Source organism: Harpegnathos saltator, unplaced genomic scaffold (genome assembly GCF_003227715.2).
Source record: "Harpegnathos saltator strain DR-91 unplaced genomic scaffold, Hsal_v8.6 scaffold202, whole genome shotgun sequence".
NCBI classification, from domain to species: Eukaryota; Metazoa; Arthropoda; class Insecta; order Hymenoptera; family Formicidae; genus Harpegnathos; species Harpegnathos saltator.
In genome coordinates this window covers 405258-426528 of record NW_020229987.1, presented here as the reverse complement: position 1 = coordinate 426528, position 21271 = coordinate 405258, and the positions used below count along the sequence as shown (strand labels likewise).

Sequence of the window (21271 nt, the reverse complement as noted above, 5' to 3'; positions counted from 1 at the left end):
TAACGCGCTCGGAGAAAATCTCCAGCTTGCTAAGTCATCTCAAAGTCTCGGGGCGGTGTGAGGGGAGAATTCGCCGTGGTGTTTACCGCGACGGGGATATCAATTCGCTCGCTCTCGGGGGCGTGTACGTGGCAGCCGAGGGCAATTATCGCGGGGATTACAATCTTCCCTCGCGACGATTGGCTTCGGTCCTCTTCCGCTTACCCCTCGAAGGTTCTCGAACACCCCAGTGAAATACGAAAGAGACGGACTCGCGCGTCGGGTGTTCTCGTCATTTAGCGCTAAGTGTGACGACTATCCAGCACTAAGCGTCACCGGGAGGAAAATGCCGAGTTTCGAGAACGGACCGTGCACATTTAGCGCTAAACTCGGCCATCTAGCAGCGGTGCCGCGTTCAGGGAGAACGCCGTTAACTCAAATAGCATCGTAAACGACACGGGGATGCGGGACAACAGGGGTTGCTGGGGGCGGGGGAGTGGGAGAAGGAGGAAAGAAGGTTCAACATCGCCACGCGCGCTCTCTCTCTCTCTCTCTCTCTCTCTCTCTCTCTCTCTCTCTCTCTCTCTCTCTCTCTCTCTCTCTCTCTCTACGACTCCGTGCGTTTCTCTTCTCCTTGTAATAACGATTGTCTCGCCTCCCTCAGCCTCGAATCGTCGGGATAAGCCGACATCGACGCGAAAGTAAACAATGGACGGTCATGACGGATATGCCCGCTCCTGCGAGAAGCTGCGAGCTCTATATTATAAAGGGGCTATCGCGCGCGATCATCAACTGCTATCGGTTGTATCCCGGAAATCAATATCAGCATGAGACTGTGCGGTAATCGGTGCTCAGCACGGAAACGTCAGCGTGTATATCGGCGATACCGATACGCCTCGGAGAGCTCTGGGATAACCAATGTCAATCTGCGACTTGGAAGACAGATGAATAGACTCGCGATACGTAACGCGGCCGCGTATCGATTCCGGAAATGAGCGTGATTCGCCGGCGACACAATTTTACAGTACATTATTCCCTTATTCTCTCTCTCTTTCTCTCTCTCTCTCTTTCTCTCTCTTTCTCGGAATTCCTCGGGGCGAATGTCGCTCAAAACGAGTGAAGGTTCACTGGAACCAACGGTGAAGGTACTCGGAATCGTGAGAGTGAATGTTTCAAGCAAGCTCAGAACGAGTCCTGCGACTCCGCACGAGTGAATATTTCAGTCGGTCGAGGCGAATTTGATCCTGTCACGATGAAATACGTCAGATTCTCTCGATCTCGAGCGGAAATATTCGTTCAACCATTCAGAGCGGAGAATTCGCCTTGTGCGAGTAAGAGATCACTCAAATTCGTACGATTCGGCGTCGCTCTTCTTCTTGAAGAAAACTTCACACCAAAACTTCACATCTAGAAGATACGATCCGTTACCGAGGTAACTCGCTAGCAAATTTCAACGGGATTTCTCCTTTCCTACCAGAACACAAGACCAACCTTACGAAGAACGTTGAGGCGTTCTCTCTTCTTCCAGTTTCGAGCCGTGACATTAGCTAGTGTACCAACACCGATGTATTCTGATAATACCTCTACCGATCGATGATTCAACATCATCATGTTGTTTTATGAAACTTCACCAAACTCGCGATCACATTCGCGAGCAATCTGGAATCTGCGTCAGTGGCCGAAGTGAACAAGTAACGGTCGCTCGAAGGATATCTCTAAGAAGTCTCGCGGACTTGCCGATCATCGTGATGTTGATAACCGTGCATAGTGATGTCCAAACACAATCGGTGCGACGCGACAGCGTACACGATCGGCGTGTGTCCTTAGCGCGAAGCAACCGAAGCAACCGAAGAACGAAATTATTGCCGCGGATATCCTCCTCCTCGGGAGCGTGTGTATGCGTGTGTGTGCGTGCGTGTGTGCGTGTGGCTGTGTATATGTGTGTGTCTAACGTCTGATTGCGCGTATTTGCAGAAAATATATGTACCTACTTTCTCCCGTCGGCGATCGACAGCGTCGATATTCGGAGCTTCGATCGTCCGATACGCCGCCGGTTGTATCGCGGTTCCTCCCTCTCTCTCTCTCCCTCCCTCCCTCTCTCTCTCCCTCCCTCTCTCTCTCTCTCCCTCCCTCTCTCTCTCTCTCTCTCTCTCTCTCTCTCTCTCTCTCTCTCTCTCTCTCTTTCCTTTTCCCCTCTCTCTTTTCTTCGGGGCACGAAGTAACGCTAAGGCGAGCGGACAAAAACTACGAAGAGCTACAGAGCAGGTGAAATTGGAGAAAGATGGGAAGGCAAGACAGCAGAGGAACGATAAAATTATCCCCGGACCTGTTCGAGGAGAGAAGCTCTCTTCCTCGGAGGAGCTTCTCCTCTCCTTCACGGGGTTACCGTCGCTCGTTCCTCGTCGAGCGGTCGATTATAACATACCCCTACTTAGAATTGAATCGCGGAGGAGATCGCTGCACGACGTCTCCCCGCTCTAGGAAGTAACCGTGGAAGGGAAAGGCGTGTTTACAGCGAACCTGGTGCATCATCCTCGTCTCACGTCAACGTTCTCTCTTCGCTCCTCGCACACACATACATACACTCTTTCTCTCCCTTTCTCTCTCTCTCTCTCTCTCTCTCTCTCTCTCTCTCTCTCTCTCTCTCTCTCTATTTACACACTTCCTCATACTTTCTTTCTCGCGCACAAAACAGAGTCCTCGAGATTGTTCAGGCGCATGATGAGTGCCGGACCGTCAGCTGCGGTGCATGTCGTCGCTCGCGAGGCCGCGCCGTTCTCATCCTTCTCACCATCTACGGCGAGACGACGACGATCGACATGACGGTCAGGACGACCCGGTTGCCGGGGACCGGAACCAAAGCGACGACACTGTCGTCTTCGTCGTCATTTACAGACGCGTGCTCCTCTCCGTGATCGCGACCGGCCGGTCCTCCTGGTCGTCCTGAGCGACGGCGCGGTACTTGCCGCGCACCGAGCTGGGCCCGAAGATTGGCGAGCCTCAGACAAGATGGCCGTCGATGTCGGAGTACGTCGGCGTCGCAGCAAACGTGGAGAGCGGGTGACTCTGACACGACGGCGGCGGCGGCGGCGGTGGCTGCGAGTGCTGCGAATGCGGATGCGAGTGCGGATGAGGGTTCACGCCGCCGGCGCGGGCGAACGTGGCTGGCGGAGGCGGCACCGACGGCGGTATCGGCGACTTGGTGCCGGCGGTCATCACCGTGACGTCCGGCGGCGGCACCGGGCGCGGCAGCGTCCTGGTGCGCGTCAGCGTGCCGGTGCTACCCGCCACGTGACCCATTATGTGACCGGTCGAGCCCATGGACGAGGGGTAGTAAGGCCCACCGGTCGGGTCCCCGATGGAGGGCGGCGCCGGACTCGGGTTGCCGTCGTAGCCCATGTAGCGGCCGTTGTCCATCTCCACGCTGTAGAAGCTCACGTCGTTAGGCGGCGCCGGGCTCGGGTTGCCGATGTAACTCGACTTCGACACTGTAACGTTAGACGACGACAAGGTGACGACGTGCGAGGTGGATAACGCGGACGGTAACCTTAGACTTAGCCGTTAGACTTAGACGCTAGGGATGTCCCCGGGACACCTCGACGGACAGTTCAGCGACCGCGAGCCTCACCGATTGCGATGATCGCGTTCGCGTTTGTACGCCTCGGTGTTTCTTTCGACGCTGCGGCCGCCGACGGCCCCGACGGCCAGCGGCGGGGATCTGCGGGAAACTCGAGTGGAAGGAGCGAATTGGAAACTTAAGGCGGTGGCTTTGCCATCGCTTCCTTATGTTTTCGTTCTTCAAAGTCGCGCTATCGATGAGACAGGGTTATTGTAAGTTAATTTATCGCTGGAAATCGGTGAAGAATACTTAGCCGCGTACTGATTACCGTACTGTCGAGAGACCGAAATTGGATAAGTTGCGCAAGTTATCCCGGTTTGTAGCGAACGAGGAACATTAGATCGACATCTTGAGCATTGTTAACCTTATGTGCGTCTCTCGTGGCATTTTCACATTCTTGAGACTGTTCAAGGATATTACCGAGCAATAGGAAAAAAATAAAAAAATTTCGAATATCGCGGAAATGTCGTCGGAAATGTCAAAGCATTCAATGCTGCTCGCTCTGATGCAACGTTAAATACCACAAATTGGCGGACATTATGCGCTGTTGAACATCGTTACTCAAGGACATTCTATTGATAATTTTTTTTTATTCACTAAGTCGTACGACACGTACCCGAAAGAGTCCCGCTGGCGGTGGTTCGCTGCGGCGGCGAGTCCATGTTCATCGACGTCTGCATGTGATTGCTGCGACGGCCGAGGGTGCCCTGATGCACCTGCATCTCTAAACCACCTTTCCCGAAATCCTGCATAGTTTGATCTATTAAATACGTGCTAGCTGCGGTTTTGCGTCCCTCGTCCTATCATGCAACAGAGTGAACGGCGATCGTTAATTCGTGACTTGCGTCTCGACGTTCGCTTGTTGTTGTTGTCGTTGTTGTGCACTCGCAAACAGGATCGCCGTGAAACGAGTCCCGGTAAGGGACGACGACGACGACGACGACGAAGACGACGACGACGAAAAATTTTCCAATGAACCCACCGATATATGCAATCGGTAGCAGAATCTATTTCTATTCGAGTCAACTGTCGCGTCTGCGTACAATGGAATCCCCCGCAATCTTATATTTCATACTCGTGTGAAAGCATTACTTTTGCATGGGACTGAATTTGCAGTGGTTTTCCTTTTCCTCCGTTTGCGTTTCACGTCGCTCTTGATAAATAATATATCGATGTAAGCCTCGACGTCTTCTTACACCTTGGATTTCATCGCCAATGAAAGTATGAGTAATGGAGCGGAGCGTTAATAATGCAAGATGCAATATTGCGACATTCCCATCGTTGTTGAGAGAGACAGCAGATCGATTATACTCCCGTTATCGTTATACTCTGCCATTTCGTTACTCCGGTGTTACTCTTACGTCCATTGCCCGCGAAAGTTAACGTTACTGCGAGATAGAGAGAGGGAGAGAGCCAATAGTACTCAACGAGTACGAAAGCCACGCGGATACGGAGACTTGTTACCGTGAAGAAAATTTATTGCAATGTGAAATCTCGCGGGATCAAGATCTTGCGAGTGCCGACCTCAGACAGTCTTTCGTCGTAACGCTACTTGGCGCGCTCGAGTTTCAGAGACATGCGCGTTTGATTTGATTTACCTGAGGGTTACTTTTAGGTGAGATTCTCTGCGCTCGGGTGACGTATGGTCATTATGAGGTCATGGCATGAATATGTGACGGTATATCATGAGTCAAATTCGGGTTTCGATGCAAAAATCAAGATGCGTTAAACCGTGTCGCGAAACCCACCCACCCCCCCTCCCCCGAAAAAGATCGCGTCGAAAAAGACTGTTCTCGTGAAAGGGAAAAAAAGAAGAAAAATGAAAATCTCTCGGTTCCCGGTAGTTGGAACTGCCGTGACGGTCAAACAGTCGCGAATCTCATCGGCGAAAGATTTCACTGAGCACAAACAACAATTCTCGCGTATCTCCCTGGTGAGTTAGTAGTAAGTAGAAGAGCGTCAACGTGCGCTTAACGTTAATTGTATTCCTTCGCGTGCAGACGGTTAAAAGATACGTGACAGTCAGCGGAATGGGAAAATGCGAGTAAGTTAATCGTTAATATCGGGCACAGAGACAGCTATCGATCATCGCAGACCCATCGCGTTATCGGGAGATAATTCGCACCGCGGCCGGAAGGATCGCGAGAAGAATAAAAAAGAAAAAAAAAAGAAGAAAAAAAAAGCAAAGGGAACGAAAAGTAAGACGAGCAAAAAGACGAGGAAGAGAAATAAGAGAAGGAGGAGGGAGGAGGCAGCGAGAAATCAGCAAAACGCGAAGAAGGTCGGAGAACAGAAAAAGTGTTGCTAGAACTCAAACCTACCCTCCGGAATTACTTGTTACTAAGAACATACTGACTGATGGCACTGACCACGTAATCGTTAGCGTCGAAGTTAACGTCGCTCTTCTCGTCCGACATCGAACTTAATTCACCGGTCATGGTGTCGCCGTTGACGGTGGACGGTGCGTACATGTCCGCAGTCTGCGACTTATTAATGCCTGTGCCAAAGTGAAGAAAATGCGTGGTGAACGTGTGAATGGTGTGTGATGGCGTGTGAACGAGCGACTACGGCCGCGCGGACGACGACGACGAGTCTCCGTCTCCGTCCCGGATCGAATCGATCAGGACGTTCTCGTCTGATCGGTTCTTTTCCTTCTGTTATTTTTTGTCGCTGGAAAACCAGTTTTCGCGCGCATCGTCGTATATCTGACCGGTGCGCGCAATGTGACGCGAATCTGACACGTATTTACGCAATGAAACGTTTCTAAGAGATAATTTTTTACATCCTCATACTATAAAGGACGGCAAGCCCCGCATGTGAGGCTGAGTTTGATGTCGTCAGTCGTCGAAATTGATGCAACGAGAGGCGCTCGGCGCATCCTCTCTTATCCTCTCATCGATATCGTAAGACGCCGAGCTTCTCCAAAGTTTCGATACCGGGCCGGCAACTCATCTTACCGCGTGGCCGTAGTCAAACGCTGAAGTGAACCAGCGCGATGATCCTCTCTATAGTTCGGAGTGCGTGATCGCGCTAAGGTAATCTTGGTCGTGAACTTACGAGCTTTACTTCGCTTTCGTACTATGTACCACAACATGATGAAGACATTAACGATAAAAAAGATGACGGAAGTCGCTGCGAACGTATAGACATAATTCATCGGAAAGTCGCCCTTTTCCAACAGGACGTCCTGCAGATTTTCCTCTTTATTCGGTCCTAGGAAAATAAAGGAGAAAAAGGACACATGATAATATCATATTTACCAGCACGCTGGGCCTTCTTTCTCGACTTTATTGTAGCAAAGACTATGGGCGCGGCAATGAGTAGGCAAGCAGAGGCAGAAACAGTGATGATAATGACGATGATGTAGGAGGAACTATTCTCGCTTGATGTCAACTCGGTTGGTGGCGCCTCGCCTGTAACCCAAGCCAATGCCCCATCACCGGTTTGTTATTCATGCAACGAGTGAATCTACATTGTTAGTCATGTTCAACCTCGACGTCCTGCGATCGCTGCGGGACACGTTCGTGCCGCTTTCCAGCGGCCAGAGACGCTCATTTGACCAATCGCACGCGGAGATGAAGGATCTCGGCTGAATTCTCTTAACGCGACCGAATGAACGCACCGAACACATTTTGAGCCTCGAACGGACAAAATTTCTCTACGACGCGCGCGCGCGAATCGAATCCGGTTCTGAGAATCGGAACTTTCGTTGCCTCGAAACGAGAACGCGTTTGGTGCCTCGTAAGTCCTCGCGTTAATCGGCCCAGCCTCTTTTCCTCCGCGGGCGCGCGCGCGCGCGCGCGCCGAGCGAATACCGAGGTGGGAGTCGAGCGGTCCCCAAGACCGCTTATACTCGTTCATCTTGTCTGTTTTATCTCAGCGGCCTCTTGAGAAATGACAAACGGGTAACCCCGCCGTGCACGATCCTTCTCTCTCTCTCTTTTCCGCTTGACGTAAATGCCGCTGAGATAATGTCGCTCGCGCGGGCGACAATTTGCGCGCAGTTTACGTCGGCTCTCCACCCTTACACCCCCGCGACTTATTCGATACTCCACTTCTCCACGTAAGCCTGTTGTTACGCGGCCGTGCTTCACCGTAAAGCACGGCGTGTCGCGCGCGAACGGACGGGATTGATGACGCCGTCGAAAAAAGAAACACGTCGAAGCCAAGCGTCGTCGGCGCGTTCACGACACGCGTCACGACGCGACGCTGTCACGAACGACTCATGCTGACGGGGAGGAAATCGCCCCGGTGTTACGCGGCTAATCCGGATTACGAACGACTTGGAAATACATTACGCGCCCACGTAATGTCCGGCGTACACTTGTTATAACTAACCTACATTGTAAATGCCATGCGAACATTCATGAGACACACTAAACGTACATAATGTAATACACGATGAACCTAATTACTGAGTATGATTAATTATGTGGATGCGGGCAATCGCGTTTAATTATGTTCGATGATCTGCATAATGATTTAGCAAGCCGTTATTTTCCACCATGTAGCGTGAATAATGATCTACTGCCTGTTTAATGTAAATAATTCGTTGTTGAAGGGAAAAGTTGCCGTACATACGACTGTAATTTCGGCGGGTTCTAGGTAATTTCTGTAATTTTACTGACGGACTGCCGGGCAGTCCGGCGTCCTGAGACTCAAATTATCGCTATTTTGCTCTGATATGCGTGTCGATATCAATCGGTAATAGACCCCGAGAATTAAAACGCACCGCCGAAATTACAGCGGATAAATTAACCAGCTTTATTTGTACGGGCAATATTAATTCTCGCGAGTGTTCACGCTATTTTGCGAATATCGCTCCATGAGAAGTTAGCGCGTTTCCTTTTCTCTTTTCTACGGGAGGATTCTACGAATTTTCTCTGTCTAGTGGAAAAGCGCGAGCAGAGGTACATGTGTGTACGTATGTATGTGTGTGTTGTGTGTCTGTCTGTCTGTCTGTCTGTCTGTCTACGGTGTTTATTAGTTCGACTTACGGAGCGTCTGGACTTTGAGGAGGTCCGGCAAGAAGCCGCTGTCCCCCTTCTCGTTGATAGCTTTCACGCTAAACACGTAATAAGTCCCGAGAGACAGGCCGGATATCGTGGCCTTATAGTCGCCGGGCGAGATGTCGAGGTAGTGGTAGCGATCCTCGTAATCCAGCGCCTGTCTCCAGCGTATTTGATGGGACGTCGGCAGGCCGCCGTCGAAGCCGCGTTTCCAGATTATCGTGACCGAGTCGTGGGTGACGTTGTAGACCTCCAGGTCGCTCGGCTTGTCCGGCGACGACGTCACGTCCAGGTGTATGTCGTCTATGGAGTAGCCCATCTTGTTCTGCGCGCGACACTGATACTTTCCGTAGTCTTGCGACCTCACGTGGTTGATGGTCAGCATCGTCTCCGAGGACAGCTCGGACATCTGAGAGCGACACAAGGACACCATGTAAATCCGTGATATCCGTCAACACGTTGACCGCCGGGCTGAGCGTGTGAGTCCCAGCAGGCTCCTATTCTCGATACGTCGTGTTAATGACATTTTGATATTTAACGACAACAACGACGAAAGGACAATTTCATAGTCAGTGAAATTTTGTCGCTTCCCGCTTTTTCGATGTCCTTCGACATACTTGGTAATATTATTCCCAATCTCGGGCGAGTGAAACCGTCCTCTCGCTCACAAATGGCTGAGAGGACTCCTGCGGAAACTCACGTGTCACTTAGATATGGATGACACGGCGTCCAACATGTTGAAGACGCATTTGTCATCTCCCGCTTTGCGGAAATCAGAGCTCGTTCGACATTTTGGGCGTAGCAATCTCGGAATGTAAATTTTTCGCTGAACTTTTAATGGATAATCTCTCCGTTCCCCCTTTCTCCTTCGTCGTTCTTCTCTTATTTGAAAAATCAAACGTCAAAACAGTGATTTAATCTTCGACGACGAATAATCTCATTTGCCAACTGCGAACTCTCTACCGAGATGGAAGAGCTCGATTGAAATGCAATGTAGAATAGGAGCGAAGATACGCGCGGCTACAACAACGCCGGCTAAAGATCGAACGACTCTCCAAAGCAAAGATACAACCCTCTTCCCCTCCGCTCTCCGCTATTCGCGAGTCGGAGGATTCGTTGTTTAAGAGATAAGTAATTACAATAAAGTGACTTACGTCGCTGTGAGTGATACTGTATTTATTCTCGGTTGCGTTCGGCAATAAAGTTTTCCCGTTGAAGATCCAAGTGAAGCGTGGCAATGGAGATCCTCGCGCTTTACAGTGCAAATCGACGTTTATTCCTTTGTTCGCGGCTGCCTTCCGCGTCAGCGGGGTGTTCGTCATTTCCGGTTTAACTGCACATAAAAGTACCAGTAAATCCTTTATTACGCGCCCTTCGATATACACTGCCGCGGAATGCCCTACGCATATATCTCGCGCAGTTTACGTATTCCGTAATAATATTTTTGCAAGCTTTTTGCTTCTCTTTTTCTCTCCTTCTCTCTTTGGCAAGACACGCACGGCATGAGCGGCATCCTTTTTCGACAATTGTCATCCACAATTGTCATACGGCTCCTAGGTGTCGCGCTCGATAATTAATTGCCGAACAGTCGCGTGTAATTATTATCGCGCGTAATAGTAACAGCGGCGCGTCACTTAATTATTAACATCACCGATAATTGGTCAGTAGGCTCCGCCGACTTATCGACACTGGTCGCCGGCTACAATGGCAAGACCGATCAGTATTATTTACCGCGAGCATATTCGATAACGGTTCCGTACTTTTTACACCAGATTCTCGTTACGTCCTGCAAATGTATTGCGCTCGAAATTCTCTCTCTCTCTCTCTCTCTCTCTCTCGCTCTCTCTCTCGGCCCGTTTCCACCCTTCTTTCCGCTTTTTTCCCTCCCGAAAAACCCAGTCTGTACTTGCCGTGGAACAATACGGCGGATCGCAGCAGATCGTTAGACCGGATGCGTGACGATTGAATCTCCGGACGATACGCGCGCGGCGCAATTAAATTATCTGGCTGATACGCAATAATTAAATCCCGTCGATTCCGCCGATCGTAGTTCTCATCGTGAGCGCGCCCGATGTGAACGTAATCCTCTCCCTCGCGAGTACCCACCGCTCGTGTAACACAGAATTCGAATACGTACAGTTCGTGATGAAGAGAATGGGATCCGACGTGACGTTGCCGATGCCGTTGTTGACCTTGCAGCGATACTCGCCGACATCCTCTTGGCTGGGGTCCTCTATGTGAAGGTACGACGTGCGGTTGACGAAGGACGTCGAGTAACGGCCCGGTAATTCCGGATTCGAGCCCACCTTTTGCCAGGTGACGTACTCGTCGCCGATCGGGCTGCCGTCCACCTCGCAGAACAGCTTCGCCTCGATACCGGGCGGATAAACTATCCCCGACGACGAGGTCCGCTTGATCTTGGCCGGATCTGCGGGGATCGTCGCGGGCGAAACGATAAGTTTGCGGACTCGCGCGTGTCACAGACGACGATGTCTCCCGAGGTGCGCGAGAGGAAAGAGTCGTCGCCAAGTTGTGGCCCGCATAGTCGTTGGAATATTGAAGCGAGAATTAAAAGAAGAAGGAAAAGGATAGAGGGAGTAGGAGATGACTCAACACGGGGAGAAAGGAAAATCTAATAGAGGCTGACTGAAAATTGTTCATATGAGAGAGATTCAGGGGAGGAGACAATGACGTGTGCGGAGAAACGGGGAGGGCTGAAGGGTGGGAAAAGTTGGCAGATAATTATGAAATAATGTCACGGACGCGTTAACTCGGAGGCTTGGAGATCGATCATTTGCCGAAGTACTTGTCGAGCCGAAACTTCGCCCCCGGGACGTCGCCGAAAGTTCGCCTAACGAAATCCCGCGGCTGATCGAGAGCGGCGCAATTTCATCGCGATTACGCGAGTAGTTCGCGGTGATGGCGTTACTTACACTGCACCGTGAGGTTCAGCTGGTAAAAAGTGGTGCCCTCCTTGTTAAGCGCCTCGCATATGTACGTGCCGGCGTCATGACGATCCAGCCTCGTGATATTCAGCGTGGAGCCGTGCGCGGTAATTCTCTTACCGCTGCCGCTGCCGAGCGGTAAACCATCCCTCGTCCACGTGTACTCCGTCGTGTTGGGATTGCCCCTTGCCGATACGGAAATCACAAAGGGCTCGCCCTCCAGCCCGGTCAGCTCGTACGGATCCAGCGGCGAGAATATCGGCTTGTCTGCGAGAGGAGAACGGAATGAGCGCGTGACGCGTCGCGGCTGCCGCTGTGCGTTATTTCGCCGGCGTCGAAATCGCGATTGTCTCGTGTTAGAAATCGTCCCGTCGTGGGTGATGGAATTTCGATGTTTTTTTCCGGACAGGCGTAAGCGGATACGCGATCGGGTGTGACTACAAATGCACGGTGAAATAATTATAGCCGAGGGAATTATTTTTCCAACGCGAGCGCTGTCCTACATTTTTTCCACACGATACGGTAAACAAATACAGTCGGCTGCGATATTATCAATATTATTATTATTATTATTATCGCCGAAGGCTCATGTCGCGGTCGAGTTTTATCGAGAGTAATCGTGTGATAATCACACGGAGCTTTAACGATCCTTACGTTGGAATTACCGTTGGACGGCAGGGCGATATAATCAAGGAAGAGATATAATGACGCTATAAATGTAATGATCAAGAGTAATCTAAGACGTCGAGTCGTATTCTATTTTCATCGCGATCGCATCGCTAAATTTCCCGGCGCACTCGCCGCGGCCGTTAAGCCGGCGTGCATTATCGCGCGCCGTAGCGTCGTATGAAATACACTTTTGCGTAGCATCGCGGAATTTCTACGAACGCGCAAGCCCGCGTTGATCCGGGGTATCTGGAAATACCGACGAAGAGAGAGGAAGAGAGAATGAGATGAGGGAGAGAGATCGGACCTAAGTAGCGCGTTACCGCGGACGTTTTCCGGGTTGAACGTTCCCTGTCTCTCCCTCTTTTACGCGCTCGATCGCGCTCGCGTGCCTGCCTGCGTGCGTGCGTGCGTGCGTGCGTGCGTGCGTGCGTGCGTGCCGATCTAAGCCGATACACAGATTATGTCATTAAAGCGATACTTAGACGTATACTTACAGAGCACGTCCAGCGTGGTAGCGTCGTGGATGGATCTCCCCAATTCTGTATTCTTGGCCTCGCAGGTGTACACCTCGCCGTTCATTTCCTCGGTCAAGTCCAACGTGAGCTCGACGAACGAGAGGAAACCGCCGTGTAATCCGGGCTTGGTGCCGTTTCTCGTGCCGGGTACCGGTATTCCGTTCTTCCACCACGACATCTCGGCGGCGGGATTGCTGCTGCTCGATTCGCAGATTATACGTCCCTCCTGGCCGGCGTGGAAGTCCTGAGGCTCGCGGTTAATCTTCACCCTTTCGGGCGGGACTGCGAAAAGGGACAGCGACTCGTCGTTAATATCGCATTCGCGATCCCGACAACGCCCGGATAAAAGGCCGGGGCAATTACGGCGCGCCGCGCCGGGTTCGATCATTTCCGTTCGTGCTGCTGCGTTTTTGTTACTTCGGACTCTCTACTTCGTCTCTCTGTGTTCGCGGGGCGATTGGTAAAAACGCGCACGATGATGGGAGTTTGATGGAACGAACGTGTATTAATAGAGATACGGCAATGCATCTCGATCCAAGTATATTTTTTTTATTTTCTCTCCCGGGAAAATCGGTCCACGCGCGGCGGATTTTAGGTTTCGACTCGTGTTAAAGTTGGGAAATTTTCGGATTATCTTCGCGAGCAACTTCCCGCTGTTGAATATTGCAGACCGTTGGTCATACTTTATAATTCCTTGCCTCGCGCTCGCGTTTCGTTCGTCCGTTTAATATTAATTACGCTTGAAACAAACGAACATATTTTTGCATACCGTCCAATTTATTTTAATTAAAATCATATAAATACGGAAGTTGCGCGCGTCGACCCGATTTTACGCTCGCAAAAAGCTCGCGCAGGAATCCGACGGACGGGAATGATCGGGCGCGGAGCGATCGTCGAGCATGATCTCCGTCGGGCGTAATTGCTACGACAGGGAAATCCGTGAACGCGCGAACCGCGTTATGTCTTACAGTTGACTTTCAACACGAGAACTTTGAGCAGGGGGATCTCCATGGCTGAATTCGTCGCCTCGCATCGCACGTGGGCGTTGTTGTCGGAGGCGTTGACGAGTATCGGCAGCTCGCTGGAGACCGCGTGATTCCGCGTCCTCACCGTACCCTGGACCTGCGGAGGGGCAAAATGACATCGTTACAATGAGATTAACGGGGGGCTTGTTCGCGGAGGCGCGAATCAAGCAAGTATTGCTGCCATTATTATTTCTCTCGATCGGATTAAGTTTCCAGTCGAAGAGTTCGCTTTGCTTCGACGCGAAATTCGACGTTACATTCAATGCAACGCACAGGTAACAATGTCGACCAGTCCCTTGGCCAGCGTTCTGCCGGCAGAACTCTGGCCAAGGGACAGCGCATCGACAGCGACAGCGACGACGATAATTTGATCGCCGGGTCAGAGTCAAATTTTCGCCCCGAAAATCGAAACCAACTTTTCGACCGATCCGACAGCATTTGCGGGAAACGCGAATTTCCGCGATTAGCGCGCCCATGCGGCGACCCGCAGCCGGGATCTGCGACAATTGTGTTCACGTACCTTGCGATCGTTCTTGTACCACGTTAACGTGGCCAGTGGATTACCCGCCGTGGCGGTGCACATGAGCCTCAGCACCGTCCCGGCGGAGATCGTCGTGCCCTCCTCGTATCCGGTAACGATTAGTTTCGAGGGTGGATCTGCGAGGTCAGACATCCGTCAGAGAGCCGTGATTTTTGCCACGTTACGAACTTTCGCGTTTCTTTTTTTTTCTTCCACGTCTTTGCGCGCAGACCGGCCAATATTTCCGTCAAATGCGGGACAGTGGAAAAAGCAACCGGGCAGAAATTTATACAACAATAGAAAAAAATTTTCAAACCGCGCAGGAACGTGGAGGAGAAAACGAAACGAAACCAAGTTCCTTCTGTTTTTGCCACGACGTTTATCACGTTTATCACGTTTGCATTTTGCGATCCCTCTTCTCTTTCTCTCCCGTCGATCTCTGTTGCCTTCTCTATCGAGCCGACCACGCCGATAGGTATTCTCAATGAAGGCTCCGCGATAAATAAATTTCAGCAGCTTTATGGAATACGGCTGCATCGCCGACGCGAGTGGCATTCATTATTGCCTCGGATTGCGCGAACCGTATTATTAATTAGAGGCCAACTAATTGTTTAGTATATTCGGATAGCGAGTAATTTTAATGTATGTAATTACAAGCTGCAAAACACAGTTGATTATTCAAGGATTATTTATTTACGACGGAAATTAATGTCGGTCGATTATGGATATATCGCGAGGGAGCGTTTCGCGCGCGGCACGCGCAATGTCGACTATGTTAAATGAATTCTGTCCGACTGACTCCTCTCTCTCTATCTCTGTCTCTGTCCATCTCACGAAGGGGGAGAGAGACGGTAGATATGGATGAGGACGTATTGCGTGCGTACGCCCGGGACCCCGGATAATGCCACGGCGCGGTCGATTAATTTGTCATCGCGTGCCGAAGATGTCAACGACAACGGTCATGTTGTTATCCAATTGCCTCCAACGCGTTACAAATTGCTCGGCGGCTCGAAGAAACGAAAGCGCACGGCGTATCCACAGTATACACATGGCAACACGAAGTGTTGAACCTCCTCGTGAAGAAACATTCGCGCGCGCGCTTTGCAACATTCCACCTCGGAGCGCTCGTTACATTTTTATCCTACGACGACGTTGGGCGGCTTCGCCCGGCGACGTGTCGCTTCGGCACACACGCGCCGTGATTGCGCATAAATCGCACTGCGGAGGATACCGCCGGCGCGATACCAGACGGAGAGGGTCGGGGGGAGGAGGATCCACTTTGTGTAATAATAATACTACTCCCGAAGTAGAGATCGACGAGCACGATATAGAGGCAAGGGCGCAGGGACGGTGTTTCGCGTTTTAATCAAATCACACGTTCCGCGGCTTCAAGAGCGCGGCGAGAGGGCTCTTCCTCAGCAGCGAGGCCACCCTACCGCGAAGGGGTGGGTCGCTTCCGCGAGTGAAGCTGCCGCCGGGGCGCGTAAAGCGGCCAACAAACTTCGCTCTCCTCAGCCGCGCTCAGCTCGAGACATCGACACTTTGCCCCTGCGAGAGCGCGGCCAATGGGGGGAGGAGGAGTGATTCATCTAACGTATAAGCGCGCTAAGAAATCTAATACAGACAATCGACGATCGGAGAAGAGTCATTCTCCGCCGTAGCCCCCGGGCTAGCTCCGGAACACCCGGTACGTTCTTTGACGCGGGGTTGAAATTAGATTTCCGCCGCGGGCGAGAGCGGATGAGAGGAAGAGGAAGAGAGAGAGAGAGAGAGAGAGAGAGAGCAAGTCTCGTTACACACGACTGTGCGATGTACGGCGCGAGTGCATCGGCGCCGAGTGACTGGCAGTCTCTCGCGCGAAATTCTACGACACCGAGGAGGAACTCGCTCACATATCACGTTGATGGTGTGCGTGCCGACCACGTTCTCCGTGAGCTTCACGTTGGAAGCGTGGCAGATGACGACGATGCTGCGGCTCTTGCGATTAATGCTGAACGTCACGTTCGAGCTGGTGATCCAGCCGCCGTTCGGCGCCGGCTCTGTCTTCGAGGCGTTGCTCTCGAAATTATGTCCGTCCACCGTCCACTTTATGTCCGCCGGCGGATTCGAGTTCTCCGTCGTGCAAGTGATGAGCACCTGGTCGTCCGCCTTGGCCTCCGTCGGCCCGGTGATGGTCACTCCGGCGGGCGCGACTGTAGCACACAAAGGAAGCGTGTGAGCAGATTCTACCTTACTTAGTGGTTACGCCTCGCGTGCGATGCGCCCGCGTCTATTGCTGTCGCGACTTCGCGAAGACGCTCTCTAAGAGAGAACGAGAGCGAGAGACGGGAGCGGAGCGAGCGGAGAAACGAAGGATTCTCAAGGATCTCGCGCTCGAGTCGCGCGAGTTTCATCGTCGTCTGGAAATTTCAAACGTCGCTTCTTCATCATTGAGCAGGCTCCATGGAAGGACAAGCGACTTCGTTTCTCCTCGCGTCGTTCTCCGTCGCGTCTCTCGCTCGCACTCGTGACGGAATTAAGGAGCGAGATCGATCATTACTCGATGGGCCACGGTGCATGTGCAGTCGGAGTTATTGAACGTGCGGTTTTACACGATCTTGAAATTTCACCAAGCACCTCTCTCCGCTAGCGAGAGAGAGAGAGAGAGCCGTCGGGGAATTGCTTGCTTGGGGCCGGAGGAGGGAGCGGGGGGAGGATGAGGGCGAGGGAAACTAATGTCACTCGCTGTCGTAAACTCTCGTCCCCGAAGTCGAGGTCGTAAAAAGTATGCGGAATAATGTTTATTGACAGGCTGTCAATAACCGCGGCCGGCGGCGCCGACAGCTGTAGTTCTCGGCCCTAAGCGTCCTAAGCGCACGCGGCAAGCCAGCTGCGGGCATTTTGCGGCTCTATCCGTATATCACGCGCGGGCATAAAGTTAGCAAAATTCCAATTTGGGTAAACGCGCGCGCGCACACACACACACACACACACACACACACACACACACAGCCCCGGCGTGAAAATGGGCGAGACGGGAATTATTTATGCGGCTGTTCCGTCGGCGAGAAGATCGTGCAACCTTAGTCGCGCTAGGTGATGCTATTGCGCCTAGCGCGGTAAAATAATGGTAAGTGCCACGGACAGGTTCCAGTCGGCATTAATTTTCCAGCGCCTTAAGTACATTTCGAGTATCACCTGCGGAAAATACGCGCTTCCCGGCGAGGCGGGCGAACCCCGGGGGAACATTTAAATAAGTGAAATCTCGAAATTCACGTTCTTCCCGTTATTCCTCCCAAGGCCCTACCGCTACCTTCGCCCGCCTTCGCGTCGATCGGTTCGACCGCGGTTTCCTCACGGCGACTGCGAATCGTCCCGCCGCAAGACGCGCGGCGCGGATCACCCCTGCACGGATCGCCTGCACGGCCGCGAATTAATAAATGAGCGACAATATTCGTGTAATTGCACAAAACACGAGCGACACACACGCGTGCGTGCACGCGCACGCGACATTAAACGCGGCAAATTAAAGTTCTCCGTTTCGATCCGGCATTAATGCACGCGGAGCGAGAGACAATAATAACACGTAATTACAGGGGAGCGATGATACCTGCACACACACACACACACACACACACCCCACATATATATTATACATACCTCGCGTAAGTGACAAGAGGAGGGAGGGTGGCAAGGGAGGTGCTAAGGGTGAGAGGGAGGTGGGGAGAGGCTGCTGCTGCTGCTCCTCAGTCCTCCTCCTCGCGGGAGAGTTTCTCGAAATGCAATTTGCGGCGTTTTACGGCGGCGCGCTACCTCACCGCGAGGCGCGCGCAATTATCGCACACACTTACAGAGCACGGTGAGATCGACGTGCACCTTCATGGGCTGCACGCTCATGATGTTGGAGACCTCGCATCTGTAGCGGGCCTTCTCGTCCTGCGCCCTGGCCGTGAACGAGAGCACGTTCTCGGACGCGCCGCCCTCGGTGCGGTAGCTGCGCGAGATCTGCTCGTCGTTCCTGAACCAGATAATTTGCGCCGGCGGATTTCCACCGCGTGATCGACAGGCGAGCTCCACGTTCTGCCCGCGCTGCACGGTCTCGCCCTCGGTGTAGCCTTCTATGTACGGCGGCCCGGGTGGATCTGCGGGACAAGGCGGTGACGCGACGGCGCCGTTAGAGAGAGATGCCTTCCGCACGCGCTAGCGAAACTTACTCGCGCGAGAGAGAGAGAGAGAGAGAGTCCGGCTAATTGGAATCGGAAGAGCGCTTCTCGCGGCCGGCCGGCCGACTCGGCTAGTTGCAGATACTCGCGTCGTTCCGTGTAAAGGTGACAATCGCGATCAAACTCTGTCGCGCTGATTTAATGTTGCCGGTTGCGCCGCGCGCGCGCGCTCGGAGAGCTCCGGAGCGGCTCGCGAGCGTAATCGAACGGCGGAAGAGCGGCCGCGAACGGAGAAGCACAGCGACAAGGTAAAAAATCTCGTCGAGGTCGTTCACGCGTAGCTCGCGCGCGCGCCGATGAGATATCGCCGCCGAGTTAACAGCTAGCTAATTCGTTCTCCGCTGTCGATCGCGTTGCTCGCGTCCGCGAGAAGCCGAGCGGAGCGGAGCGAAGCGCTGATGAGGTCGAATCAAGGATCGGTGTCGACTCGCGGCCGGTTCTTTCGGTAATTTCGATAAACACGTACGTACGGCGAGGCGCAATTTTGTAGAAGCGCTCGAGAAGGAGAGGAACCTCTCGAGAGCCTCCTTTTTCTCCTCTTCGCCCTTTCGTTCTTTTCGTTTCCTCGTCTCGCGCCGCCACGCCACGCCACGGCGAGAACGATCACGCGAGCGATCGTGCGGTACACGCCGGCCGGTGGTCGTGTTACTTACAGAAAACGGAGAGCTTAATGGTGGCCCGCATGGGCTTGTCTATCGGGATCGCCGGGTGGTTGGCCTCGCAGGTGTAATCCATCTCATTATCGTCCGCCGTAGGCGTGATGGTGATGGAACCGTGAGTGTCGTACTTGAGCAGCTCCTTGGACTTCTCCCCGGGCTTCCCCGTCTCCTTGTCTGCAACATTGCGCGAGAATGCGGTTAATAACGCGATAAACACCCGCGGCCGTGTCCAGGCGTCTTTTATCACTTTGCAGCCGCTACGCGAAATATATCTGCCCGCTTCGTCGCTCCCGATTATATCACACCTATCGTTCGCTTCTCCGCGTCGTCGTCGTAGCTCGTACTCGCGAATCGGGAATATGCCGGAGGGAGGGAGGGAAAAAATCGCGCGGCTAAAATTACAGCCGATCGAGCTTGAGCGCGCTTGAGAAAAATTCGGTGCATGCACGCACAAACTCAATCGATCGGCCGCAGAGCGGAGGGGAAAAATGTCGCCGCGCTCCGCGACGAGTCGCGGAGCGAATCGAGCTGAAGTAATCATAAACCGCGTCTCAAGCGGAAACGCCGTTCTCCGTGAGAAAGAGAGAGAGAGAGAGAGAGAGAGAGAGAGAGAGAGAGAGAGAGAGAGAGAGAGAGAGAGCGCGGGGGGCGGGATTCGCGGATATCGCCGCTTAATCGCGCCGGATTAAATACGCGCGAAGGTGATCCAGCGAGAGACGGAGGTCTCGGATTAATTTAAAAGCGGCGAGCGAGGTGAACGGCACGAGCGGGGGCGGCGCGCCCCGCGGGCACGATGATACGTAATTTACGTCGGAGTTGAACGCGCGTCGTCGCTGCGAGAAAGATATAGCAGCGCGCGCGAGCGCTCCTTTAAATCTCCGCTAAAAGCCCCGGACGAGCTTTTACGCGAAAGCGCGGCTCGACGGCTCTTTATTCCGCCGTCGCAGTCCACGCCGCGGTGGCGGCGGCAACATACAGTTTTCGGAAACGCGCCGGCTACAAATGCTCTCGGCTATCAACAGTGACGCGGTTTGACTGGATGCGTAGTCGGAGAAAGATTGCTGTGAGCGCGTAACGGCGGGGGGGGGGGTGACAAAAGAGAGAGACGACGATTTATTTTCGCGCAAGCTGCGCGTGTTTCGCGCTGTTCGCAACGACGTTAAACGACGTTGCGAGCGCGCGACGCATCCCCGAACAGAGACGCGCGCAAAGGCCGGCTGCCTGGTCTGCGCGGATGTATATGTGTATGCACGCGCACAAACGAGAGCACGTTGCTCGCGCAGTCTCTCGCCGTTGGATAATGCAATTTCGAGTGAAAAAGCTCCGGCGAAACGCCTATAACTGCACTCGTAACGAGCGCTTCCTTGAGAAAGTTCTCGCCGTCGCGTCTCCACTCGTGCGGATACGCGCGCTAATAACACACAATGAGCCGGGGGAACGGCTTTTGTCTCGGCACGAAAATTGGAAATTCGTCGTTCGCGCTCGCTCGCTCGCTCGCGCAGGACGCGACGTCTCGCGCGATGTTATGAATAACGCTAAAAGCGCGCGCGCGCGCGCGCGTGCGTTTCATCTTCCGTCGAGTAATCCGCTGAATAGAAAGCGAATTTAATTTAAATACTACGGGAATTCACATCGGCGCGACTGCTTATGTGTGTTTTCCGATAATGAATTCGTGTACCGTAATAACCGCGGTGTTCGCGGCTGTACGCGTGCGGCCGCGCGACGGCAATAACGATGGGAATGTTCGTAAAACACGCTGCCAAATTTTCACGGTGTATCGAGCAGGTCGAGTCGAATGGGAAAAAGCGAGCGCGCACGCTCGTCGAGATGCTCGGCCGTCCAGACGGCCGGTTGAACGGGACGCAATCAGCCGCCGATTCTTCTAATCTCCTCTCGAGCGTTTTCCCATCGCCGACACACCCCGACTGAAATTTGCCCGGCGCCGCGCGAATTATTCTTCCGTGTTCTCATGAAAAAAAACTCAACATTTCACGGAGGGATTTTCCGTCTGTCGATTTAGACGCCGATTAACCAGTCCGAGTTGATCCATATACTCTCCGTCCATATAAAAATTCACCGAGAAATACATTTCCCCGGCAAAAAATTTCCCGTTCCTTTCTTTTTTCTCC

At 52.8% G+C, this 21271-nt stretch overlaps 1 protein-coding gene across 1 annotated transcript in view; it reads right to left on the bottom strand.

The window, feature by feature from the left end:
- Window positions 1-2615: 2615 nt before the first annotated feature.
- The window catches only part of sns (sticks and stones), a 289259-nt gene continuing 270603 nt past the window's right edge, over window positions 2616-21271 (bottom strand). The window contains 15 exon segments of the mRNA XM_025298041.1: window positions 2616-3467; window positions 4215-4398; window positions 5968-6095; window positions 6656-6847; window positions 6850-7011; window positions 8596-9016; window positions 9762-9940; window positions 10745-11035; window positions 11541-11819; window positions 12716-13018; window positions 13705-13858; window positions 14282-14418; window positions 16174-16473; window positions 18112-18402; window positions 19137-19316. Coding sequence (XP_025153826.1) covers window positions 2980-3467; window positions 4215-4398; window positions 5968-6095; window positions 6656-6847; window positions 6850-7011; window positions 8596-9016; window positions 9762-9940; window positions 10745-11035; window positions 11541-11819; window positions 12716-13018; window positions 13705-13858; window positions 14282-14418; window positions 16174-16473; window positions 18112-18402; window positions 19137-19316 — 3689 coding nt within the window. The 3' untranslated portion in view covers window positions 2616-2979.